The 27,909-nt window shown below is 41.2% G+C and overlaps 1 protein-coding gene across 1 annotated transcript in view; it reads right to left on the reverse strand.

Moving 5' to 3' along the window:
* The window catches only part of CFAP65 (cilia and flagella associated protein 65), a 2,328,717-nt gene that overhangs the window by 1,644,835 nt on the left and 655,973 nt on the right, over positions 1-27,909 (reverse strand). The window contains exons 8-9 of the mRNA XM_044075222.1: positions 12,137-12,359; positions 1,445-1,710 (exon numbers count right to left, since the gene is read on the reverse strand). Coding sequence (XP_043931157.1) covers positions 1,445-1,710; positions 12,137-12,359 — 489 coding nt within the window. The remainder of the gene's footprint in view (positions 1-1,444; positions 1,711-12,136; positions 12,360-27,909) is intronic.

Raw genomic sequence — 27,909 nt, forward strand, 5'->3', positions numbered from 1 at the left:
ATTCTAGGCTCTTTGGAGAGTAATTTTTTTTTACCATTCACCTGGAAATACAGTTAGCTTTTTCTGTGTCTTGAAAATGGCAGGTATAGGATAAGGCACAGGACCATCAAGCCCCACTGAAACCACAAAACGTTTAATGTTTACTGAGAGCAGAGAAATAAATTTCCTCTTTAGACTTGACCTTTTTAGTCTTGGGATTATTCTAAAAAACATAGCTTTAGGTGTGGGGAAATTAATGGCGAGATCTGTGATGAAAACACAGTTGCAGTAAGTAGGCAGATCCTGACTAAGGCTGGTGTTGATATGGTCTACAGAAATGTCTGTACAAAGTCTTGTTAATCTGTCTGTATACCACTGCACACTCTTGACAGTGACAGCCAAAAATTACTGTATTTATAAAAAGGGGACTAATGTGAGCTCCAAATACTGAACCAACTCAAAGAGTACAAGTGGTTGGCAGACTAAGCTAAATACTTTACTCTGATGAACAAAAACAGTACCAATTAGGAAACCAGAGTCCAAGGTTTTAAACAGCATCTGTGGTAGGCAACAGAGCAGCAGCAGTGCCTTCCATATGTAGCCATGTTACTTTTCACAGAAAAGCTGCTATGAAACTATGAACTCCTTAATTTGCTTAGAGGCAGCAGTTTTTATCAGCTTTGACAAGGGGGTAGTGATTGGAAAGGGTCTATAAGAAGCATAACATGGGCTGGTCACGATACATAAATGACTGCCATAAAACAAAGAAATTTCATGTAAGAAATGAGTTGAAAATATGTCTCTATAGGATACAGACAAGAAGATACACAAGTTTTAATTAAATGTAGCTATGGAGCAGCACACATTTGTTGTAAACTACACAGTTCCAGTCTGCAGAACTTCTATATCCATGCACTGGTGATCATTATGTGTGTGGGGAAGACTCAGTACATATCGTTTTAAATCTGTCAATCATCAGTCATGGCAGAATCCCCGCAACTCTACAGACAAAGCAAGTTCTGGTAGTGAAGGCCACTGCACAAATGGCACAGCTTGATTTGTTGTGTAACTCATCCAATCTATCCTATGACCACATGAACTAACCTTGCTTTTGAATTTAGTTGTAAAAATAAAATGTCCTCATTAGAAAGGCAACAATTAGAGAGAAAAGACATGTACCTAAAAGAAGCCTCATTTTACAGTCCTGTAATTGAAATCTTTTTCTTCTTCAGAATCTAATTATGCTTATAGATCCGTATAATTCAGTCTGTGCCATTAGCTTATGCTGCAACATATCATGTCTTAATAAACATCTAATGCTCATGACAGCAAAATAAGCTTCTGGATAGTAACAAGTAAGTTTTCCAGAGTTACTTAAATGGTAGTATAGCATTGCATATACATTATATAACAATATTTTCATACATAAAATAGAAGGAAAGTGCAGTCCCTAACAGTAACGTACCTGGTGATGTACAAGACAGGCTACCCTCCTGTAATAATTGATTGGATTGGTAGGTTGAAATGCAATTTTCAAGGCTACAGAAGAGTCTTCAGGCAGATAGCCACAAGGTCGATCAATGAAAAAAACACTTTCACTACAGTCTATATCAAACTGGTAAAAAGCTGGCACATCAGATGCATTCTTAATCTGTAGCGACTGGACAACTGAGTCACCAAAATGGACACAGCCAAAGTTTACTACCTCATGCTGTAGTGACACTAAGGGACCTGCAAAAAATTAAAGAACAAAATGAGAAGTTATGTACCTACCATAACGTTCCATGTTAGTTGTCTTCTCTCGCCTTCTTTCTTGCTGGATGGATTCGGAGCCGAACCTTGGCTCCGACTCGGCCTATACTAAAGCTCAAGAGCTAATTTTACCGGCTCGAGGCAACCCTATATCCCATGATGCTAGGTGGTAACTACCCAGATCTCGTTTGGTAGCTAAGAAACCATAGCCAATTCAGTCTCCCCTCTGAGGTGGAGGAGGAGAAGGAAGAACTCCCCAAATATCAATACCTGAAGCTGTATCTATCCCAGGACCAACTGTCTGAGCTAGGAATAGTGCAAGATAAGGTCCCCTGTAAGAAGGGGAAAAACCTCTCGGTCTGTCCAGGCTAGGGGGATGGTGGGCGGGACGCAAGAAAGAAGGCGAGAGAAGACAACTAACATGGAACATTATGGTAGGTACATAACTTCTCAATGTTAAGTTGTCAATCTCGCCTTCATTCTTGCTGGATGGGACCGCGTCCCTAGCACCTTCATCCTGGGTGGCTCATTGGGACAGACTCTTGAGAACGGTGGAACCAAAATTTGCCCTGCTTCTGGAGGCCATGTCCAATTTGTAATGTGTAACGAAAGTATGAGGAGAGGCCCATGTGGCAGCCGCACAGATAGTGTCTATTGGTAATCTAGCTTGAAAAGCTGTAGATGTAGCCAACACTCTGGTTGAATGGGCTCTTGGCCTAGAAGGCAATTCTTTACCTCTGAATTGATAAATACAGGTAATCACAGAAGACAGCCACCTAGACAGGGTTACTTTAGATACCGGAAGGCCCTTATTACTCTCCGCATAAGATAGAAAGAGTTGATCAGATTTCCTGAATTGTTTAGTTCTGTCCAGACAGAAGCGGAGCTGACGATGAACGTCCAGACAATGTAGTTTTTGCTCCGCCCTGTTTGAATAATTAGGAAAGAAAACTGGAAGATCAACAGATTGATTTAAATTTGTCTGAGAAGCCACCTTGGGTAAAAAAGACGGGTTAGTTCTTAGAGAAACCCTGTCTTTGTGGAACACTAAATAAGGAGGGCGAATGCAGAGAGCATGAAGTTCAGATACTCTCCTAGCCGACGTAATGGTGACTAGGAATAGTGTCTTCCAGGAAAGTAACTTCAAGGAACAAGAGGCCACAGGTTCAAAGGGAGGGAGAATCAAGGATGCTAAAACTAAGTTTAAATCCCACTGTGGTGGGGAGGTCTTTGATCGGAGGCCTGAGTAAAAAGATACCTCTGAGGAATGTCTTGCAAAGCTTATGGGACATGATGTTGGAGTCCAACAAGCCTATGTGAAAACTTGAGATGGCTGCTAGCTGAACTTTTACTGTGGAGGAAGAAGATCCTGAGTGAAAGATTTCGGCCAGGAAATCCAAGACTGAATGTATTGGAGCAGTAAAGGGATCTATGTTCCTAGCCTTTGCCCAAAAGGAAAAACGCTGCCATTTACTAGCATAGATCCTTCTGGTGGAAGACTTAAGGGAAGCCACGATAATATTGCAGACAGAATTCGAAATCATAGGAAGCCTGGCTAGGGACGGAGCAACCAAGCTGTGAGGTTGAGAGATTGGAAGGATCGGTGCAGCTGCCCTGATTGATGGGTCAAAAGATCTGGCATTGGATCCAGATGCCAAGGCTGCTCCAAAAGATAGCAATGCAGGAAAGGGAACCATATCTGTCGAGGCCAATAAGGGGCAATGAGGATCATCTTGGCTCTCAAGGCGGTAGCTTTCTGAATTGTTTGTGTGATTAACAGAAAGGGGGGAAAGGCATAAAGAAGTCCCCGAGGCCAATCGTGGACTAGAGCGTCTCTGGGGGGATGGCCTGGAAGGGGGAAGAAAGTGAAGAAGTCGAGGCACTTGCTGTTTTGTGGTGTTGCAAAAAGATTGCAGCAAGGAAACCCCCACTTCTGAAATATATTGTCCATCACCGATTGCTTGAGAGACCACTCGTGAGGCATGAGAACAGCTCTGCTCAGCCTGTCCGCTATGACATTGGACTTCCCGAGGATGTGCATTGCTATCAGAAACCGCTGAGAAGAGATCGCCCATTGTCAGAGTCTGAGTACTTCTCGACACAGGGGATATGACCTGTTTCCGCCCTGCTTGTTGATATACCATACTACGGACATATTGTCCATCTGAATTGCAATCATCCCCAGGGGAAGAGAGTCTTGAAGGGCTTGCAACGTCAAAAGCACTGCTCTCATTTCCAGGACGTTTATGTGCAAGTGGCATTTGAAGTGTTGCCATGTGCCATGGACTGTCCTGCCCTGAAAATGCCCCCCCCCACCCAATCAGGGAGGCGTCCGTTGTGACTGTGGCGACCGGGGGGGGGGGAGTAAAAGGTCTGCCTTGATGGACTTGAGGGGAGACCATCCACCAAAATAGATGTTTTCTGCAAGACAGAGTTATTAGGATCTTGTGTGTCATAGGGAGCTGTTGGAAGGACCACTGGGAGAAAAGCATCCATTGAAGAAGCCGCATGTAAAAGCAGGCAAGGGGAAGAAGCGTGATGGCTGCCGCCATGAGACTTAATACCTTCAGAACATACCTGGCCTGAACTTTGTTGTTCTGAAGAAGGGCGTGAACATGACTTTGAATATCTAAGACCCTCTACTCTGTTAACTTTGCTGAGAGCTGAACGGTGTCCAAGGTGGCGCCTATGAAAGTAATAGACTGACAAGGCGATAAGGCAGACTTTTCAAAATTTAGAGAGATACCTAGCTCTTTGCAAATGTGGATGGTGTAGTCTCTGGCTAAAAGGAGTTGACGCCTGGTGGTGCAACACCACAAAACAGCAAGTGCCCTGGTGGTGGCAGTGAGGAGCCAGTTGTCTAGATATGGAAACACCTGGAATCCTTGACATCTCAGGTGAGCCGTAACCACTGCCATACATTTGGTGAACACTTGGGGGGCTGTAGTGAGACCAAAGGGCAGGGCTCTGAACTGGTAATGACTGGCTCCCAGCCTGAAGCGGAGAAACCTTCTGGAGTGCCTGTGCATTTTGATGTGATAGTACGCATCCTGAAGGTCCACTGAGCACATCCAATTGTCCTTGCCCAGAAGGGGTAAAATGGACTGTAGCGTGACCATCCGGAACCTCATTCTTTTTACAAACTTGTTTAGATTGCTGAGATCCAATATTGGCCTCCAGTCCCCTGTTTTTTTTGGTACCAAAAAGAACTTTGAGTAGACTCCGGATCCTAGCTGGTCTGCTGGGACTGGCTGGATGGCTCTCTTTTTTAGCAGCTTTGATATTTCTAGTGCTGCTTGTTCCCTTAGACTGGGTGGAACGTCTGGAAGAGACCCCCTTTGAATCGTAGGGGATTGGATAAAGGGGATTTTGTAACCCTCGGATATGATCGACTGCACCCATTTGTCTAGAGTGAGGGAGAGCCAGGCTTGTGGGTACAGCAATAATCTTCCCCTGACTGCCTCCAAAGGTGGACAGTCGGGCAACACCTCAGGGATGCTGGAAGGGTTTGTCAGAGAGGGTTTCTCTGCTACCCTGGTTTTGTGAACCCCCTCTGCCTCTTGGACGGCGTCTGTTATTGTTGTTCGCCCCTCTGCCTCTAGGGTTGAACTGACCTCTTGCGTCAGGCGTGACTCCTTGAGATTTACGGAACCACATTTTTCCACCCTTTTGACCCTTAGGATATAGTCTAGATGGGGTAGAAAAACAGACTCCTACGGCAGAAACAGTCTTGCCATCTTGTTCGCATCTGCTCAAAGTATCTTTCACTTGAGGTCCAAACAATGCTGAACCATCAAAGGGGGAGTTAGTGAAAGACGCCTTGAAGGGGTCTGCGAAGTTACAAAGCCGCATCCAGGTGTGACGCCTCAAAGCCACACCTGTGCCTGCGGCCCTACTCGCTCCATCGGCTGCATATGAAATAAGCCGCATGGAGGAGTTGACAATGGAATTCAGGGTTCCTAGCTGTGAGTTAATCTTTTCCTGAGACCCAGCAGCTGATGGATCCTGTAGGACCTCACCCAGTTCTTTAAGAATGTCTCTTTGAAGACGGGTGAAGTGGCACAAGTAGTTCAGCGACTGTATGGCAAAGGTCGCTGACGAGAACATCCACTTGCCATACCTATCCATTGTCCTAGATTTCTTGTTCACCCTTATGTTGGGTCTCGATGGCCGGGGGCGAGAGAGTGGGAAGAGACATCAGCAGGCACTACTGTGGGAGGAGCTGATGGAGCTGACCGTAGAGCAGGCACTGGGGCCAATACGCTCCTCATGACCTAAAAGGCGCCCCTGTCAGGCAGGCTAGAGGGCTCCCGCTCCGAAGAGCTAGGAACCCCAGCCGGCACTGACAAGGACAGCTCCGAAGCCGATGTCTGGGCCGAACCCACCAATGCCGATGCTCAGAGAGGGAGAACGGGGTCGGACAAGGGTCCGATGCCACTCGCCCCCTCGGAGCCGGCGAGAGAGTCCAAGCACCCGGATCCCTCCAAGGATGGCACCATGGACCAGATCGGAGCTGACGATGGAGCCGAAGGGGGAGGTATCGGCTCCAACGTCAAAACGGTCACGGCTCCGAACACTGGGGTAGAGTCGAAGGAGGAATAGTCTGTTGTATGGACGTAGCCACTGTCTGATGAGACGGGCTATGAAGCATTTGGGCCAGTGGCTGAGACTTTAATAGTCTACTTACCACCCTCTCAAGGTCATGATCGGAAAGCCTAGAAGACCGAGAGGAATGGCTCCGATGGCTTCACTCCAAGAGTAACGGTGACCTCGGAGCCAAATGTATGGACTCCAGAGATGGAGATCTGGACCTCTTGCGCGCGGAGGGCATCAGGGTTAATGGAGCCGATGGAGCCGTAGACACGTCGGCTCCAGCTGGAGCCGACTTTGAAGACACAGTCTTAGAGGTATCGGCTCCGGCTGGAGCCGATGCAGGTAGCTGCGATACAGAGGTATCGGCTCCAGCCAGAGCCGATAATGTCGCAGGTGATGAGCCACCATCCGAGGGCTTAAAACTCGGAGCCGACGGTTTAGGTGGTTTCTAAGGCTTCCCCAGCACGGACTTAGCCGGGGAACCTTCGGGCTTTAACAAGCCCCTTAGAATCAATTTATTCCTGTGCTCCTGCAGGACTCTTGGGCTGAATGCATGGCACACTGAGCAAGAGTCCTGCAGGTGCAGGGGTCCCAGGTAATAAACACAAGAAGTGTGACCGTCTGTCAGAGACATCTTCTGACAGCACGAGTCACACTTCTTGAAGCCTGAGACCTTTGTCTCCTTCGACATTGTAAAGTCGAAAGGAAAACCCAAAGTTAGGAGAAAACACACACACACACACACACACACACACACACACACACACACACACACACACACACACACACACACACTCCAACAAATAGGGATACAGGGATACTGAGGGAAGACACACACACAGCAAAGAATCCCTGTGAAGGAATTAAAATAAAACGGAAGGGCCTAAGGCCTAACCTAGGGGAGGGAGTATGACAGGGATAAGGATAAAAAATAGGGACTAAACTTTAAATATAACAGAAACTAGCCTAGAAAAGATTAAAAAGAATACTAGGGGATAAACTAAGGAGAATACTAAGATTTTTGTGAAAAAATAGTCACTAACCTGTGAGCCGGTAAAAAGAGCAACCTCGCTAGCGTAAGCGGCAAACGAGATCTGGGTAGTTGCCGCCTAGCATCATGGGATATAGGGTTGCCTCGAGCCGGTAAAATTAGCTGTCGAGCTTTAGTATAGGCCGAGTCAGAGCCGAGGTTCGGCTCCGAACCCATCCAGCAAGAATGAAGGCGAGATTGACAACTTAACATCTATAGTTTGCAGGCAAAGTCTGAGAAATCTGAAAGTAATGTTAAAACACATTAGTTAAACAATACTTTTTTTAGCATTACTTAAACACAGCATCATCTGAAACATACCCAGCACTGACTGATGATACAGTGCACTGTAGAGTGTTAACAGTAATTTATTTATCCTTTGATGACCAGGTCAGTCCCACCAGCCTCTTTTCAGCTGAGACCCATTGTAGCATTTATACTAGGGAAAATTTGGCCAAGACATCACAGAACATCCTCTACTCTTTTCAACAGATGCCATGAGATCTTTTAGATCCATCTGAGCTACCACCAACTCAAGCAGTTGGAACCTTGATTTAATATCTGATCTGGAGTACAACATACTCTGATATGCAACACCCCCCGAATGTTAAACTAATATGTAAGCAATCCAACCACCAAGACTGGGAATAGAACCCAAAGCATTCTGGACTATCCCTCCACTGTGTCATTTGCATATTGTGTTAAAGATTTACAACCCTGGTTCTAGTATTGGTGCAGATATTAAATTTTAGGACAACCGGGACTTTCAAAACAGAAATCTCCACTCAAACATCTATAAGACACTGAATAAAGAGATAAAGTTTCCAGTCTCTTTTGCTAGTATAGGGACCTTAGGCCTGTAACCTTTTGGTTAGGAACCTTTGGGGGTCCTTCTAATTATTTGACATGTTCAGTAAGATACATCCAAAAGGAGCAGTAACTTGATAATTGGTCTTATCAATGCTGATTATAAGGGACTGATTACCTCTTTAGACCTTGATGATATTCCTTTGGCAATTAGATGTTAAATGAAAGGATTTCCTGATAACCATTGTTACATGATGGTCAAAAGAGAAGGAGTCATCCTAGGTCACTAAGTACATTTTTGTTTTGTAGTGTAGTGTTGTCTATATGATATGATGAGGAGAGAGGAGGGGCTGTCTACTAAAAGTGATGATACTACACTTTTTAGCCTTAAGTTTGAGCCTATTTTGATACACCAGGAGTTTATTAGGGAGAGTTTATTCTGCAGGGTTCGGGTATGAGAGAGTGATTTAACAACCCCAAGTTTGCAGTCATCTGCAACTTTCTTAGCCAAAGGTCTTGGCTCTCTGCTTGGAGATCTGAAAAGTAAATGCTGAAAAGGAGAGGTCCCAGCATGAAGTCCTGAGGGACACCAATAACTACTATTAAAGCTAGGAGCTGTTAACAAGCTCTGTCCTATATGCCTGTCTTTGGCTGAGTGTGTGTAAGTCCAAATAAGTTAACTGACCTCTGAGAAAAAAAAAACACTTGTAAATAATACATATTAAACAAATATAAATAAAACAACTGTACTAAAAAAACCTCAGAATGCAACTTAGTTTCATAAAATTAAAAATATGCATGTTTAATCTTAAAAAAAGATTAATGCATTTATTTGAAATCACATTCAGACAAATCAGAACTAAGGCGGCACAGTAATTTATCAACTTGACCTTAGTCAAAATGACAGCAACCCCACACCCCTAAACATCTGCTTCACTAAATAAACTAACTGCTAGATCACAAACCTTGGGGGCAAAGAAAAGTTCCATACCTCCAAATTCCACAATCTTAAGGAATTCACATCCAGCTATACAAGTAAATAGGGATTCACATAAACATGGTCCATGTGTTGCAACTAAGATTGATTCAGTGAAGCTCATGTATCCCCAGGACTACAACAGCATATAAAGTGTGAACACACAAAATTAGTTTAGAAAAAGTATAATATTTTTTCCTTTCAGCTTACAGATGAAACACAGTACAGATCTCACAAACATTCATAAAATAAAAGTTACAGAACTATCCATGAGTTAACTCACTGAGTCTTGCTCTTTGTAAGTACAGAGATGGGAACAGTGAAACTTATCACTTCACACCTCTCAACTGTCCTTATTTTGGAGGAACATTCTTATTTTTTAGGCCTGATTTTAGGATGTCCCTATGTTTGATGTTTGGCCCTATTTTAAGGCTTGATTTACCCCTTCACACAAATTTCTGAATTCCTTTCACCACGTGATTCTTGAAGCTGTCTCATGCACAGAAAACCATACTATGAGACCAACATACTAGTGGTAACAAGAACTTAACGAAACAAGACACACCTTACAACTCCCTTTTTCTGAAGTGAAAATAAATGACCTTATGTAGTAGAATTTGGCAATACATATTTGGAAATACATTGTCTCTGATAAGATCCTTATATTTTTCAATCATTTTTGTCACTGTCTGTTTTTTAACATGTGTTTGAGCAGTATCTGACATTCTTAATGGAAGAGTTATGAGCTATTTGATATTCAAATTTCCTGGTAATTAGATGTCAAGGTTTTTAGCTAGATGTTTCAATTTTTCATGGGCTTTTGTTCCTTTTTTCAATATCCGCAAGCCTAGAAGAGTCTGGTTTGGTATTTCAACTCTATAACCTTTTGCAAATAATTTAACAAAATACACAAAGTGGACCATATAATTCATTTCTCAAATCATTTGGGAAAATGGCCAATTGCCATGGCTTGCAGTTTATCTGCTTTTTCCTAAATCAAGTAATGCAGTTAATTATACTCTCACTGTTTCATGTTGCAACACAGGAGGAAAGGTGATAACACAGTACATCTTTCAATATCATATTTATGGAAAGAAGGACATAATGGTAGCATAGATTCATACAGCCATAGATTGTTACCAGGTTAACTACCCAAGGGGCCTTTCTAAGCTTAGCCAAGTTAAGAAAAATCTTGATGATTGGATGGGAAATAGGAAATTCACCCCGGGGATCACCTCTGAGGCTCTGCTCAACAGTGGCACAGGAAAATAATTTTCTTGGGTGGCAAAAGCCAGGGAACCTTTTTGGCTGGGCTTGTATGGGCCCCAGGGCCAATAGCCTAGTACCTACCTATGAACCTATGAAGAATAATGATGTCCTGTATGCAAAACAGGACATTCCAGCCAGGCATTTATAAGTTACCTCTGTCCATAAGGGAAATGGGTGCCAGGCCCAGTGAAATTTCCTGTTCTCTATCCACTGGTCTAGGTTGTGCTAAAGCAGGGTAATAGACGAACTTAGCTTCACAAGAATGGGAAGCCTGTTCCATAGGAGGGGCAGTCTGTGGGATACATAAGGAAATTATCTATGCATATTTATTATTATTTATTTATTTTACATTTGTTGACTGGGTTAGTTCGACTGAACTAAGTAGGCCTTTTTCAGTGGAGGCCCAAGGAAAAAAGCTCCAGAGTTTTACAATTTTAGTGTTAACAGGAAATTAAGGAAATTAACAGGAAATATTAAGTAAACTTCATTAGGTCATACTTAAGAAGCCATCCAATGTAAAACATAGAATCCAGGTTAAATAAATTGGTTTGTGTAAAAGTCTATAAACAAGACACTCAACGACATCTCTCCACAATGGCAGGTATGACAGTCTGATCTTCTCTTTACCTCAACAGAGACAATACTTACTGGTTAGAAGCTTCTAGGGTACTTAACACAAGAAGCTACTGTATTTAACCAGCAGCTGCACCATGTAATGGGAGGTCCACTTCTTTAAATCGGTATCAGACATGGGGACTGTAACGTGAGATTGTTAGGAAAAAACTCAATGTGAAAGGAGAAAAAAGTACCTGCTATCATGACTGAATACATATCCAAGAATAGAGATACAGGTATAGCATCCGCAACGTAAATATTGAGACATTTTTAGAAACATTTATTCTAAAAGAAAGGTAAATCTTTGCATTAATATACTATGCAGGACCTCTTGAACTGAGTTGTAGTTTCACATTTCACCAACTGAATGTTCTGAAATTATGACCATGCTTACATATCCTATAATTATTCTAAATTAACAGAAATCAGTGTGTGTTTCATCAATAATTTATACAGTGCATTGCAAGAGTCACAAACTTCTGCTTTTTGAATTTTCTCTTCTACTATGATAATTACTGATGTGATTCTGTACTGTAACTTCTCATAAAATGGTATTCAGGCTATGAATGGTATTATTGCAGAGTCAATCCTGCTTTTTGGAGAAGCAAGTGCAGTTACTCTGTATTGCTGGTGCCCCATCCCAGTATTGTACAGTATGTAGCTAGCCCTGTTTACTGTTGCATTGCAGTGCTTGCAAAAAATCAGCCATTTATATTTTATAAGCCATCACTCCATTCTGTTTTAAGTCACTACAGAAACATTAGCTCACTTTGTATATAATGTTATGCTTTGCTTTTCTTAAAAGTACAAACTTTTATATTTTGTCACAATAATTCTAGAACTGTACAGGTTTTTTACCTTATCAGTGTGTCTGCTTCATAAATAAATCTGTCATCACAGCTACATAATGTGTTCTGCTTAAAACATAGTCTTCCACTGGAGTGCTAGAAGCTCGAAGGTATATTATCATGAATAAGAAAAGTAACAGAGGTGGAACTTCTTGAAAGATATATGTCAATGGTGAATAAATGGTAATATAGACATACTTCTGGGAAAAGTGAAACCCAAAATTATAAAGAGCTTAATGCACATGAGGAAAAAACAAATGTTCATACCTTTGCAGTATCCAGTCACCTTAAGAACGGTTTTAGTTATGTTGCCAGCTGGGATTAAATAAAAATAATCCACACTGTGAGCACCTACTGTTCTGGGCCGAAACTGTATTGGAATCTGTAGCATACCATTGGCTGAAGCGACTGCCTGTCTAACATCACAGAAAAAAGTAGAGTCGAGCTGTGAAGGGGAAGGTTTACGCTCAATTCTGAATGAAGCTGTTACCTGGAATAAAACATTAGGGAGTCAAATATAAGTACAACAGTTGCACAGAAACACACATGAAAAAGATGCCTACTTTCAGGTAATATGTGCTAGAATACATAATATACATTAAAGCCTGTTAATTTACTTCTTGTAGTATGCCCTGTAGTCTATCCACACCTGCAATTCATGTTAGTTCTACAGCCCCACTATGGGGTGGGGGGTGGCGGGGTGGCAGAGCATGCTCACACACAAAATCTAATGTGAAATTGCATATTCAAGTGATTAAAACTGATAGATTTGGCAAACTGCATTTTATAATATTCTGTTATAGTGTTAAATTAAAAAACAAATGCTGGCTGCATATTAACTGTTGTCATCCCAGTGGTTCATTCATCTGTTTACTTATTTGTATTACTTAACTGCAAAGTTACAGCAGGACATACCCTAATTTTCAGTAGAGGCCCAGGGTGAAAAAAGTTTTACAAAAACAATGAAAAGAATGCAAAATATTTAGTACTGATAACATAAGAAGATAAATACAGAAATAATGCAATAAAGTAGTGTGAAAGATTCTTATCATACCCAAAATGGAGTACAGCATGAACAACACCGTGAACCTGAAAACTACAGTAGTAGAGAAGTCATTGAGGGCATCAGAAAACAAAAGAGTGACCCTCTTCAAGCACAACCTTGATGAGTGGATGGGAAACCACAAATTTGTCCCAAGGGGTTCCACTTATGTCCCTCATTGACAGAGGTGAAAGGTGCTGACTGAGGTTTCTTTTTGGGGATAAACTCTTGGCTAGGCTTGTAAGGGCCCCAGGGCCATTAGCCTAGTAACCTCCTATGATCCTATGATAGAAAAGAAATTAAACAGCACAAAGGAAGAGAAAGAGCATCACATATGCATTACCTCAGGTGGTGCCTAAGCTGCAGTCTTAAAGAAGGTGGGTAAATAGGGCTTTCTGCAGAGGAAACATGAAAGCTCATATACAAGGTACATAAAATGTTTTTCTTAACTTTACGAAGTATAGTCACCAAAGTTGTTCTGAGCACGTTGCCACTTAGTAAGGAGCTAACTGGTATAGAGAAACTGGAGGGAAGAGTACCCTATTAAACAATGCTTGATTCAGGAGATTTACTACAACAGTATAAAACAGTAACATACCTACAACTGCAACATGTTCAGAGATGGAGAAAATTCATGTTTGTGCACAGACTCACAGGGAAACAGTAGGCTTTGATTATATACCTCAAGCTTCTGCTTCATTTTTAAAAGTGACTGCTGACATCAAACTTCAAGTGCTGGTCAATATTTCACCAAGAGCTTGAATGGAGGGACAGACTCTAGTGAGATATTATTTGAAGACAGGATTTTAAATATCAAGTTGAAAGACTCATTGTGCTTCATTGATTTTCTCTACATTTACAACAAATGCAGATTTACTGAGCCATGTTTCAATCCTATTAAAGCTGATTTTGATGCTGACACTGATTTAATTTAAATAAGCAACTGAAAAATAAACAATGTCGAGTCACCTACATATTGCATTAAACTTGACATCTTCTTGACAGAAGTGCATTCCAGTTGTGATAGTTATTAAAAAGCGCACTCACAAAGCTACAATCACTCACTGTAACACCGAAGAGTTAAAGTCATTGGAAGACTTAAAACATTTTTACAACAGATTTGTGCAACTTACACATACCACCTCTAAAAGCATTTCTACAAGAACAATGCAACTTATGCATGCCATCTCTGTACTTCAAAGTAATTTGAAAACTTTGAGGAACTGCAAACTCAGTCTTTTTACATGCATTCAAACAATCACACATTTGTGAAAACATTTTACAGCATTGTCCACAAATATATTGCTGCCTAACATTCAAAATGTCAGGTTCACAATTCTTAGTCATCTCTTTTACAAAAATCATGAACCCACACAACATTATGGTACTTATCCTTCTGATAGCTAGTGAATCACCGAAAGTATGGAATTACACAGGTCATAGTTTATAAGGTGCTTATGTAGGCTGATGTAGTTAACTTTATCAAAAGCTTTGGATAAATCTTCGAATGAGGTGACTATAAACAGATCTTGGTTGAGCTTGTCACAAAAGAATTGAGTAAAAGTTATAAGAAAAGCTTCACAATTTTAGCCAGAACAAAAATCATGCTGAGAGTCAGAAAGGATATAATGATCTGACAAATACAGAATGTGTTACAAATGTATAAAGTTTTGTAGGATTTTTTAGAAAATAGATAAGACCCCAAGTGGGTGGTAATTACTGAGTGCAGCAGAGGTTTTATTCTTCTGAAGTGGGACTATCATGGCCAAGGCCAGCCTTAGCTGAGCTGACGCTCTGGGTGAAAAGGCTCCATGGCCCACCTCTCCTCCCCCTCGACCCCCCCCCTTCCATGTGACCAACCCATCCTGCATTATTCATTCAATATATTCTATCTAAGCATATTCTGATAACTGTGGAGTTGTTGTGTCTTTCGGCTTTTCCCGGTTAGGGGTTGCCACAGCGGAAATCTGGTCCGCTAATGATTGGCAGTTGATTTTTACATGCCGAGTTGCCAGCCCTGACGCACAACCTTCAACGAAGGTACGCCCATTCACGCATGTCTCCACGCAGAAGACTCTCTAGCTGAGAATCGGACTGGACAGCGAACTGTGGAGTAAACAATTATATTGAGCCAGGGATCAGAGGGCTGTTTAAGTAATAAGAGTTCTAGATGCTCTGAAGTGCATTTTAGAGTTTTTAAATAATGTTTTACTTCCAGCAATTTCCTGAACAAAAACATGATCAAAGAAAGAAATTTAGTCTTGTTCTTCAGCTTTGCTTTTACTAAATCCTTTCAGCTCATCCTAACTGACAAAGACTACAGTGTAATAACTGCAGTCGAAATAATTGTACTAAGTCGGGGCCTGGGGGATGCTAGGCTTCCTAGAAGACATGGGGGTAATAGATGCTCTGAGGTGCATTTTAGAGTTTTAACAACCTTTTTTATCCAGTGATTGCCTGAAAAAAATCTATGACCAAGGAAGAAATTTAGTCTTTCTATTCAGCTTTGTTTATTTATTGCTTCCTTTCAGCATATTCTAACTGACAAATACTACACTGTAATTTCTGCAGTGGAAATAATTGTTCATAAGTGCATAGGTTCATAGGTGTTTACTAGGCTAACGATTATCAGGGCCTTTTTAAGCCTAGCCATGCATCCCAAATCTCTGAGAAGGTCTGGTACACTTGAAAAGTGTAAGCAGGGGCCTGGGAGATGAAACATTTTACAGGTTGCTTGTGTCCATTAGAGACATAGGTGCCAAACCAGGGATGAATTTCCTGTTCCCCATCTAAATGTCCAAGTTATACTTGAATTTGGTTAGGGAGGAACGCTGGTTCACATGAATGGGTAGCCTGTTCCAGAGATGGTATAGTCTCTGGGATACATAACTGTCTCTCCAGTAGTACCTATTTATATCACAGGCAAGGTTTAAGTGTTTAGAACAGGTAATTCTGGTGCTGCTTGTTTTATGGATATGCAGGAGGTCTATCAGTGTGGGGTCTGACAATACCCTGTATGCCAGGCATAGATCTCTCGTCAACAGCCTGTAGGAGACAGAATACAGAGATTGGGCCTTGAGATAGTTTGCATAGGACATTTTACTTACTCCCTGTATTCTTTTAGTGAGGAACCTCTGTGGACATTCCAGTTGTTGGTTATGCCTGGTTAGGTACATACCAAAGAGGGCACTGTACTCAATGACAGGTCTGATGAATGCCGAATACAGTGGAATAATGACTTGCTTAGATCTAGATGCCATACCTTGGTTTATAAGTTGCCCAACATAGAATGATTTCCTTACTACTGCAGACATGTGATGGTCAAAGGCTAGATTACTCTCTATGTTTGTTCCTTAGTCCCTGACTACTGGGTCAACTCTTAGGGGTGTATTGTCAATATGATAGTTACCAGGAGTGGATGACTTCCCAAAGGATACTATTATGCATTTCTTGGCATTTAGTTTCAGTCAATGGCTCTGACACCAGTTCTTTGTCTGTGTCAGCCCTTTCTATAGAACATTTGTGTCAGTGTGAGATTCAATGACAGCTCCTAATTTGCAATAATCTGAAAATTTAGTCAGCCAGAGACCACTGACATTGGCCTTGACGTCAGAAAAGGAAATGCTAAAAAGGAGCAGTCCAAGGACCAGTCCCTGAGGGACTCCACTTGTGACTGGCCTTTTTATATAGGTGAACTCCCCAGGTCTAACTTCCTGGGTCATGTATGTGAGCCAGTTGGTTATCCACCAGGTGACATACAGGTTTGTACCTAACCTCTTGAGTTTGTCAACAATGCCAGAGTGGGGTATTATATTAAATGCCTTGGCCAGGTCAAGGTAGGCAGTGTGAGACATTTCGCCTTCGTCCATTGCTTTGGTGACCTTCTCAAAGAAATGCAACAGGCTGAGTAGGCATGACCTGCCTGTGATGAAACCAGACTGGGTTGAGTTCAGTGTCTGGAGGTTTACTATATCATTGCTCATTTCCATAATAATTCTTTCCATGGTTTTGCATATAATACTAATGAGACTTATGGGTCAGTAATTTCCAGGGTCTGTAGATTGCCCACCTTTGTGTAGAGGGATGACTGCTACTGTTCTCCATTCATGAGGCACAAAGCCTGTTTGGAGGCTACAGTTAAATAGCAATTCTAGGTGGCCTGACAGGTCATGCCTCATGCTATTCTGAAGGCATGCTGGAGATACTGTCTGGTCCGACTGATGCAAGTTTCTTGGCCTTAGAGAGAGCATCAAGGACCTGTTCCCTAGTGATAGCAGGGGAGTAATACTTAATGCTATTTCCTGAGGGAAGGTTGAGGGGGAGAGAGGGGTATCACTGGAGCTGAATTTGTCAGCCAGTAGGTTTGCTATATTTTCTGGCTCAGTATATGTGGCCCCTTTTACAATGAGTACTGCACACAACTGTGAATTGCCTTTGAGGTTGCGGACATAGCTAAAGAATGCCTTGTGGTTGTCCTTGGCCTGGGAGGCCAAATTTATCTCAGATTTGGCCTTGGAAGACTTTATTTGCATTAAGATGGCCTCCAGAAGACACAATGTTTCTAGATACACAGAGATGCATTTTAGAGATTTTTAAACAACCTTTTCATCCAACAAGGGCCTGAACAAAAAACATGATTAAGGAAGGAAATTCAGTCTTTTTCTTCAACTTTACTTTTTCCTGCTTTTTTTTTTCGCAGCATACCCTAACTGACCAACACTATTTTGTAATGACTAAAGTAAGCTGGGGGTCTGGGGGCTGCTAACATCCAGAAGTCATAGGGTTATAGATTTTTGAAGATGCATTGTACAACTTTTTCTCCAACGTTTTTATCTAATGATGGCCTGAACAAAAATTATGGAAAAGAAATTAATTTCAAAGAAGAAATAAGTTTTATTCATGTTTTAATAATCAAAGCTGACCAAGCACCAGTTCACAATAAACCGAGAAGAACAAATCATATCTGGGAATACTACCTGCCCCATGCCCCCTACATCAAAATAAGTGGGCACTTTCTGTGTATCTCACATGACGTTAAATTGGGATAAAAAATGAATATACAAATGCCCAGTCTTATTTGAAGCTGCTGTCATATTTAAATACAGCATGCCTCCTAATCCCTATCCCCCAAAAGACAGTCACCTCCTATGTACTCTTCTGATCACACATTGAGACAAAACTGAACAAACAACAGAAGATAACATATTTGCTCTCTACATATATAAACAGCAAGTTTACTCTCTGCCAAAAGATATCCGCCTAAATATACATCAGATATTTGATTGCGAGGAAAATAAAAAATATATATACAATAATCCAACTTGTTACTTCTGGAAACAATACAGTACTCCTATAGAGTCTGAAGTGACTCTCCATGCTCCATCCTTTTGAAGTTTGTGAGGAAAGTTAAAGAAAATAACTACAATGTCTGCAGCCCAACAGAATATATAGTGCCTCAGAGGTTTGGGAGAAAAAATGTCTTTGCCCTAAGCCCATCACACACGTACAATGACCTTCTGTGTACAAATATGAGCAGAGCTGGTTTTAGACTAGGTGTGGTTCAGGACAGAGGTGATTACCAAGCCTATATCAAAATCCTCTTATACAACCTACATTTGTGGGAGGCCACCATTCCCCAGACGTAATGCATTTATCCTCCCTTCTATTTTTTATGAAGAGATGACTGTTAATCTGAACAAGTGACAACAAGATCAGTTACTTTCATACAAGCAACCCTCATCATACAGTTAAAGCCACTTCTATGTACAATTCAGATGATGAACGTGTGATGTAATTCACCTTTGTTCTAAATAAACAGTTGCTTTACTCCCACAACCTCACAAAATGTAAGCATAAAGTCACTTTAAATGGAGTACCCACTATGCTGCAGTTGCATTTTCTTTGAGAACATGCATTTATTTTTAAAGCAAAGAAATATTGCTTGAAAAATAAACAAATACATAAAAAGCAGAGAAACAAAGCCCCTACAACTTGGTATGCTAGGCAGCTGCCTAGTTTGCTAATGTGTAAAGCCAGCCCTGATTATGGCAGTTTTCAAAAAGGAAGGTAAGTAGAATTCTTGAACTGGGCAACTGATAATACTAGAAACTTAAAAGGTTATATTGTCTGCAGACATCGTGAAACATTCAAAGGATAGCATATCTCAGATGAACGAGAAGACTTTTCTTTCATAAGAAGCTTCATAATAAGAGTGCATGAGACTAGGAAATACAATAAGGGAAAGGAAGAGCTCTTCAGTTTTAAGACTGTAACTGAGAAGCTATGGATGACAGACGCAAAACGATTATTGAAGAAATGGCAAAAGTGGTTGACAACTTCAGCAGGGGAAGACTGAACCAAAGGGGTTTGAAGTTTCGTTTTGTCAGGATTATCCAGACAGAACACACTATTCAAGGATTACTCTGGATTCTTTTGATGGGAGAAAAAGTGAGCATGAGAGAATGCATCTTGCTTTTGCAATTGTTTTACTTTATTCCTAAGCTCACTTAACAAATGAAAGTTCTTGTCAGATTTATTAAGAGAGTTCTTCCCCGTGCCTTATCATGGGTGGCCATAAATTCTTGTATTCTGTGTATAATCAAAGGGAATTAGTGGGGATTTCATCTGCCTGCACTTAAAAGGGAGCCATGGAGTTTAAAACAGTAAGTACAACTGCACAATTTAACAACATAAAAACAGCTATTCTAATAGATCACTATTGTACTAGCCAAAGAGTCCAGCACTGAGGACTGTTCAGCTTTCAAAGCCAAATGCACCTTCCACATATTCCATCTGTCAGGAGCTTGAGTACAGCTTCATATAAGGACAGCTGAAGCACAAAAAAGCTTCAGAGTATTTTTTTGTCCAGGTGGAATGCAAGACCCTTGACAGAACAATGCTAGGAAATAAACCCAACCGTAAACTATGTACAAAAAGGGTGAAACATCCACATCCTGGCAACACAAAAGTGAAAGCAAGCATAAAAGTGGTCTGATGGAAGGAAAGGCTACTGCAGCAGTGCTAGATTAGAACATCTGCTATTGTGATGTTTACTTACACAGTTGTATGTTCGGTCACGGATAACTGCTGCAGTAGTTGGGTATATTAACCATAGTGTAGAAACTAATAAAGGAAGGAGGACAATAAACTAAGACTCCAGGAGCCCCTGTAAAATTGTCCTAGCAAAGACTGTTCTGGACCAAGAAAAGGAATGAACTTTGCAAGTGTGTATACAGGAGAAAGTTGCTTTCAATAGAATACTTTGATAGTAAACCTCTTTCCAGAAAGCCACCAAAGAAGCCAAAAGCCTTGTGGAATGGGCCCTAATCCTGTCTTGATTATGATGAGTGTAACAAAACGCAATAGCATGAGACAACCACCTGATAATGGTCAGCTTTGACAATGGTTGCCCTTTCCTCTAACCCTCATAGGAGACAAAAAGCTGATCAACTTTCTTGAAAGTTCAATTTTTGTCTAAGCAGTATCTGAACTGCCTATGGGGATCCAGTGTGAAGAATCTTTTCTCTCTTATTCTTGGATTCAGAAAAGACCAGAAGAAGAATAATTAGGCTTAAAGTAAATGCCAAGACAACTTTATGCATACAAGAAAGATTAGACCTCAAAGAAACCCTGCCATTGTGAAAAATGAGGTAGAGATGATTCACCATCAGTGCTTGCAGCTCAGATACTCCTCTAGCAGATGTCAGACCAATGAGTAAAATAGGCTTTCCATATTAAGAACCTCAAGTTCAGCTGGATGGGCTGCTTTAAATGGACAGAATAAGCTTTTCAAAAAAAGTTGAGATCCCAAGGAGTAGCCACCTGTTTCCTAGGTGGATGGATATGCAACACCACTTTCTTTAGCAAGGCACCACATTCACTTTTAATTACTGCACCACAAATGGGCTTGCTCTTTTCATCTATGACTTTTAGCCTTCCTTCTTCACAGTTTGCTCTTGGTGTTTATTCTCCTATCCCCTCGTCTGGTCTGCAACTGCTCAGTGGTGCCCTGACCTGTGTATTTATTCTGATAAAGTCTCCATATTTTGTTTGATGAAGATAAGATGAAGAAAGATTTTGGTATTTTGAATAGGAAAATGCGGACCCACCATATCAAAAGAATGGCTGTAAAATTCAAGTTTCTCTGAATAATGGTGTGGTTGCTCATTGCTTACTGAATTAAATGATGCTTTATAAAGGAATGATGTTTTTGAATAATTTGGAAAAGGTTGGGTATACTTCAGCCAGGTAATGACACATATTTTTTCCTTATGCTGCCTTAGAACATTTCATCCTTCACTCAATATAACAAGTGCAGGAATCCCTGGTGACATTATGCTCAGTCTGTACGTACTATCCATCTGAGTCATAATTACAGAAAGCAGAACCTTTTTAGCCTATGACTGACATAAAGTGAATGTGATTTTGACACTAACTTAGGACAACTATAATCATATAATGTCAATGTTTCCTGCTGTACTCATTTTAGATCATTGTGAGCTGTTAAAAGTACTACTCAGTGTAATGTTACCATAGACAAACTTATTTAAAATGTGATAGATGTTTTCCCTTTCTTATTTCAGAATGTTGGCAAAATTATAAGTAGCATTTTAGTTTTGTAAAAGATATAACAGAATCTGCATTGTGGAAGTTCATTTATAAGATGACTTAATAGTGACAGGAGAATAGTATTTGCATTTGTTGTTTTATTTGATACTGAAAAGAAAATATGTAAAGCTCATAGATGAATTTGCATTTAGTTCTGCTGAAGGGAAAAAAGTACATCAATTAGACTCAGGACGTTAAATGTATTTGAAGTAAGAGCATCATTTTTCTTATATAAGTAGCTAGCAGGTCATAAAAAGCATGGGATTTGTATCTGAACTGTAAAATGGAACTTCTTACTTTTCTGAATTAGGAAACCAAAGGTCATAAAAATGTAAATAATTTTTTTTGATGAGTGTCAGATGACCAAAACTGGGAATCCAGTCAGTATTCAAATGTGAAACCTTTCCACTGCATGTGGTACTCTGAATATGGAAAAAAATGTTTTCTACAGGAGACAAATGATAAGCTAAAATATGTATGTAAAGCTGAAACCAGTGAATAAGTCAATCAGTCATTCTTGCATGGCTGCCCACTGTAATCATATCTGTGTACACTGCTATGAAATCTGTACCTGACATATTAGTAATAGGATAGTTATGGATAGTATTTCTTTACGTTAAAGTCAGGTTTATTCGGTTATAGGTTAGATTTTTATTTAAATTCTCTTCCTTTGCAACTTACTGTTTTTGTATCATAGTGCACTGAGTTGACCTCTGCATATTTAATGTGCATCAGCACTGTCTTGAATTCTTTAAAGTTTGTATGTATTCACTTCTAAGACCTTGTACTGGGTATTCATTTATGTATTATTTATTATCCGAGGAAAGGGTATTACTTAGCACTGCAGGTTGTCAAGCTCAAGCATACTCTAAGGCCAGATAACTTGAGCACATTAGCAGTGAAGTCAGTGAAGTATTATTTTTATAACTTATATTTGGTCAAATCAAGGCTGGCATAGGTAACTGTTGTTGGGTCTGAAGCCCAATAATCTAGAGTGATGTCAGTACTACTTTGCCAGGAAGTAAGCTGTGGGGAACTGGAAAATTCTACCAACCTATCCATTTCTGGGAAACACCTATCTATCTATCTATCTATCTATCTATCTATCTATCTATCTATCTATCTATCTATATGTGTATGTGTGTCAAAATAGTAATATGAAAATCAGTTACTCTGGGTATGGGGGACTAGAAGACAATGCGGTTCTCAGAGTGAGTAGTGAGAAAGTTGTCTACAGTGCTAGACTCAAGATTCATTGAAGTAGTCAGTGAGTAGCCCTACTCTAGCTATGGATGTTTGAAGCCTATACCAGGAACATCAGTGCATATTTTCTTTATGCTCTTGGGCCAGACTGTACTTGGCAAATTTCTTAGTGAATCAGATTTGTGTGCATACTTCTTGTCTATTTTAAGATGTTGGGTACTAATGGTATGACTAGACATACCATCCCTCTGATAGTCATTGGAACTGTTTCTGGCAGTGGTGCAGAATGAAGGAGTGTTGCTCCTGTCCCTCACATACCAGAGTATGCTGGCTGGCAGTGATGGGTTCTCACTCATCTTTAGTAAACCATGTGAATGCATGTCTGTAATTATCGCATATCATGTAAGTTTAGGTCCTACAAACTGGGTCTATATTAATTACACGAAAGATATATTCATCAAATATGTCTTCCACGAACAACAACCGCTGTAAACCACATCAACGAACCGTGGAATTTTTCCTATGGTTCATAAACACTTGGCCATCACCTAAACTTTGCCCTTTTCCCCAATGTAGTGTGATCTCAGAGTTGGTATATATAGTTAGGGAGGATGTGGGAGTGAAGCCCCCACTTGGGTGGATTTGATTTAGTCCATTGTGTGTTCCAGATGGTTGATGGGCAGGTGTTTGCGAACCATGGGGAAAATTCCACAGTTCGCTGAAGTGATTTTCGGTGGTTGTTGTTCGCAGAAGACATAGTCAATGAATACTTCTTTTGCAGAATTAATATAGACCCAATACATTTAAGGGCAATAATGATCACAGGACTAAGTTGCTGGAGTTCTTCTTTCTTTTCTTTAAATTCAGTGAGGCATTTATTTATTAACCGATAGAATAACGTTTTGCTATAAAATGTGCCTGCTGTTATCTGTTTCAGTCTAATGAAGGCTGCAAAGCCAACGTACTAGTTTCTGTGCAAGAAATAAAGGTTTGCTTGATTTATCTGCATACAGTTTGCTTTTTTGAAGTAAAACTGTAGATAGAAAATGTTTGATTTGACTCTGATGATAAGTAAAGTGAACTGCATGCATCTGTATATGATGTAGCTATGTACTATAGCCTTTGCCAGCTCCCTATTGAAGTGCTGGCACTCAAAATATTGAGTGCCAACACAAAGAAAAAAAAAGAGACTGGAAATGCAGGAGAACAGCAAATCTTAAACATCTCTCTTCTCCTTCAAACTTCTGTTTTTTTGCAGGGGGGCAAGGCGCCCACATCCTCAAAACTTATACATACCAACTCCAAGATCGTCATATCTAAGAGAAAATGGAATATTCCAGGAAATGGCCATCTTGGACTAAGGATATGTAAGTCTGGGGGGGGTTCAGCTATTAAGCCTCCATATGTTGTGTGTCCTAACATTTCAAATAGTTACCACCATTGCCACTTTAAAATTATTGTATAGAATATCTGTTTTAAGAATGTATGTATCCCATAATGCTTTCTATTTATTATCTAGTGCCAGCATACCTCTCAACAGTCCACATTTTCACAGAATGTCCACATTTGTGCCTCATTCTTTTGGTCTGTTCCTCATAAACTTTGTGATTTTCTGGCAAATGCCCCCCCCCCCCCACACACACCCCAACCGGGAAGTGTCCATGGTCACTATGGCCTTAGGCTGAGGGGAAATGAATGGACGGCCTTGTAGAACCTGGTCTGATTGAGCCCACCACTGGCAAACCCAGTGTAGGTGATTCGCATTGGAGTTGACATGGGTTGGTAAAGAATCGACCATTGTGTTGATAGCATCTACTGTAGAATCCTCATGTAAAATCTGGCTAAATGTACTAGTGTTACTGCCAGTGACATTGATCCTAGAGCTTGAAGGACCAAGTGGGCTGAAATCTTGGTACTGCAGATTATTTTTTTGACCTGTGATCTTATAGTCTGAACCCTTGACAATGGCAATGAGGCTATCATTGACCTTGTGTTGAACAGTGCTCCTATAAATTCCAAGTTTTGAGTTGGTTCCAGTTGACTTTTTGTAGTTTATGGTTATCCCCAAATGAGAACATCTCTGGAGAACCTGATCTCTTGCCTTTGTTAACTGATGCCTGGTCGGGGCTGTAATGAGGGTCTATATTATATCAGTGAACGCTTAAAAAAGCGAACGCTGATTGATCGACCTTATGTAAGTGGAAGCTTACAATCTCGAACTGTCAGATCAGCGATTTTTTTCCTAGGGAAAAAAATTGCTGATCCAAAACACATACACACAACACAAGCACACCAAACAAACAGAAATCCACATACATACACCTAAAATCTGACACCTAACCCTACACTAAACTATGCACACACCACTAACTATCCACTTACCTTAACCCAAACCCTAACCCTAAGGTCCGTCACTATCACACACTCACCTCACCTGCTCCCTAACCCTAACTCACCTAAATCTGCCCTAACCCTCATGTCCACACAATCACACACATACCTAACCTGGGCCCTAACCCTAACTCACCTAAACCACCCTAACACTCACATCCACAGAATTGCACACTTACCTGAATCCGACCCATAACTTTCCACCACAGCACTGAAAATACCGAAGCAACAGAAATGGACAACCAAATTCTTTCCCTAGGAAAAAATTTGGGTTTCTGTTGCTTCAATATTTTTCACTTTCACTAAAATAAGGTCGATCAATCAGCGTTCGCTTGTTTAAGCGTTCGCTGATCTAATATAGACCCTATAATGAGCCAGTCATATAGATATGGAAACACCTGGAATCCCTGCAGTCTCAAGTGGGCTGCTACTGCTGCCATACATTTGGTAAATACCCTGGGGGCTGTGGTGAGACCAAAGAGCAGAAGTCTGAATTGGTAATGATTGGCTTCCAGCTGGAAGCACAGAACCTTCTGGATCACCTGCTCATCTTTATGTAATAGTATGTATCTTGAAGGTCTATCGAGCACATCCAGTTGTCTTTGCCTATAAAGGGTAGAATGGACTGAACCATGACCATCTGGAACTTGATGCATCAAACTTAGTTGTTAAGTTGCTGAGATCCAAAATTGTTCTCTACTCCCATGTTTTTTTTGGCACTTAAAGAATCTTGAATAGGTTCTGGATTCTAACTAGTCTGGTGGGACCTCTAGGATTACTCTTTTTTTTTTTTAGCAGCTTTTGTAACTGAATTGCTGCTTGTTCCCTCTGGCTGGGTGGAACGTTAGGGATTTTTCTCAAAATTGGAGGAGGAAGAGAAAAAAGTATTATATAACCTCTGGACATTATCCTCTGCACCCAAATATGTGTTGTTATTTCTAGCCAGTGTCTCTGGTGCAGGGTTAGTCGACCTCTGATTGCCTCCAGAAGTGAGCAATCGGGCCTCCTTTCAGGAACACTGGAAGGGTCTGTCAGAGATAGAAACTTTGGACCCCTGGTTTTGTGGGCCACCTCTGCCATGGGGGTGGTGTTTATCATTAGATTTTCCCACTCTACCCCTGGGGGAACTTCCTCCATGTGTGTTCTGGAAATGTCCCTGGGATTTCTTGAACCACATCTTTCGATCGCCTCATTGATTCTAAAAAAGGATCTTTGAAAGGTCAAAAAATGTACGCCCATGGCAGACTGAGTCTTTCCATCCTTCTCACATCTGTATAATGTATCTTTCATTTTGGGGCCAAACAAAGTCGTGCTGTCAAAAGGAGCCTTGATGAACAAAGACTTGAAGGGTTCCACAAAATCACAAAAGCACATCCAGGCATGTCTCCTCATAGAAATACCTGAACCCACTGCCCTTGAGGTTCCTTTAGTTACATGCAAAATAAGCCTCATGGAAGAATTGGAAATAGATTTTAGGGTAGCCAACTGAGAAGTCACGGATGATTATACTTCTTCATAAATGGATCCTGAGAGGGTATTTGAGAGCTCCTTAATCAAATCCCTCTCTAACCTTGTGAAATGTGCCAAATAATTCAGTGACCTTAAGGCAAAAGTCACTAAAGCATAGACACACTTCCCAAACCTTTCCATCACCTGCTACTCCCTGTTGGGGGAATGAATATTGGAACTATCCTTGGGAAGTTCCTTTTTAGTGGCTGCTGCCATGACCATGGCATCAACAGACACCTCTTTTCACCAAAACTGTTTGTCCACAGGTGGTGCTACAATTTTGTCTAGTCCCCAAGGTATTGGTTCAATAGTGTGGGCATCCTTCCATGCCCACTGAAAGACCAACTCAATGAGCTTGTCGGCAGGTGGCATCACCCAGGAGGTAGACGAGCCAGTACTGAAAGCCTCCAGGAATACAGACTCCTTGGATGAAGGGTTGCTGGACATCCAGCCACCTCTCTGTTTTAAAATTTCAAGGATGTCTTCAAATGAGACATCTTCAGAAGGTGACTGTGGGGACCCTTCACCTTCATCGAAGTCTGTATCTTCTGTGATAGACTCCTCTGGTGACTCCAAGTGCTTCCTCTTACACATCTTCTTCTTAGGGACCTCCCCAGTGGGATGCTCTGGGGGGATGCTCTGGTGAGGTATCAGAAGAAGTTAGGATACCCTGTTGGGAAGCCTGGGTTATCAGTACTGGCTGTCCCTGTAGAAAGCAGGGATGAGACTCTGCGCACAGAGATGTCAAGGCTGTAGACCAAGGATCTGAGGGGGTAGGAACCATCTGTTTTGCTGAGGCAGACAATGCTCTCCGCATAGCCTCAAAGGGAGACCTGTCCAGGGAGGGAGAGGACCTCGGAACCAAAAGGGTAAGCTTTTGGACAGTTGCCCTCCCTGCTCTAAAGGTGATCTCCCCAAGGAAGACGCTAAAACCAAGCTAATCTGTGCTGAGGCTCTGAGGTACAGAGTCAGCTCTGATAACTTTGGAGTCAACTCCAACACCCCAGATTAGACAGGAAAGCCTTGGCTTCAACAGCTGTCTGGATCTGACTGAATTGAAGTGTTCAGAGCAAATTTTGAATCCAAGGAAAAAGATATCTATGGATCAAAGTCAGACGGAGCTGGCCGGCTCAGATCCAAGGACTCTGAGTCAGAGGAAGGAGTCAAAGGAGGAACTGATAAAGGAGGTGCAATGGAAGATCAGACCTCCATACCCGAAGAGGTAGGAGTTGGGAAAGCACACATTAGATTCTGTGCTGAGAGAATCCTTCTCACCACTCTTTTCACA

This window comes from Protopterus annectens, chromosome 6.part0 (genome assembly GCF_019279795.1).
Source record: "Protopterus annectens isolate FY-2018-M chromosome 6.part0, PAN1.0, whole genome shotgun sequence".
NCBI classification, from domain to species: domain Eukaryota; kingdom Metazoa; phylum Chordata; order Ceratodontiformes; family Protopteridae; genus Protopterus; species Protopterus annectens.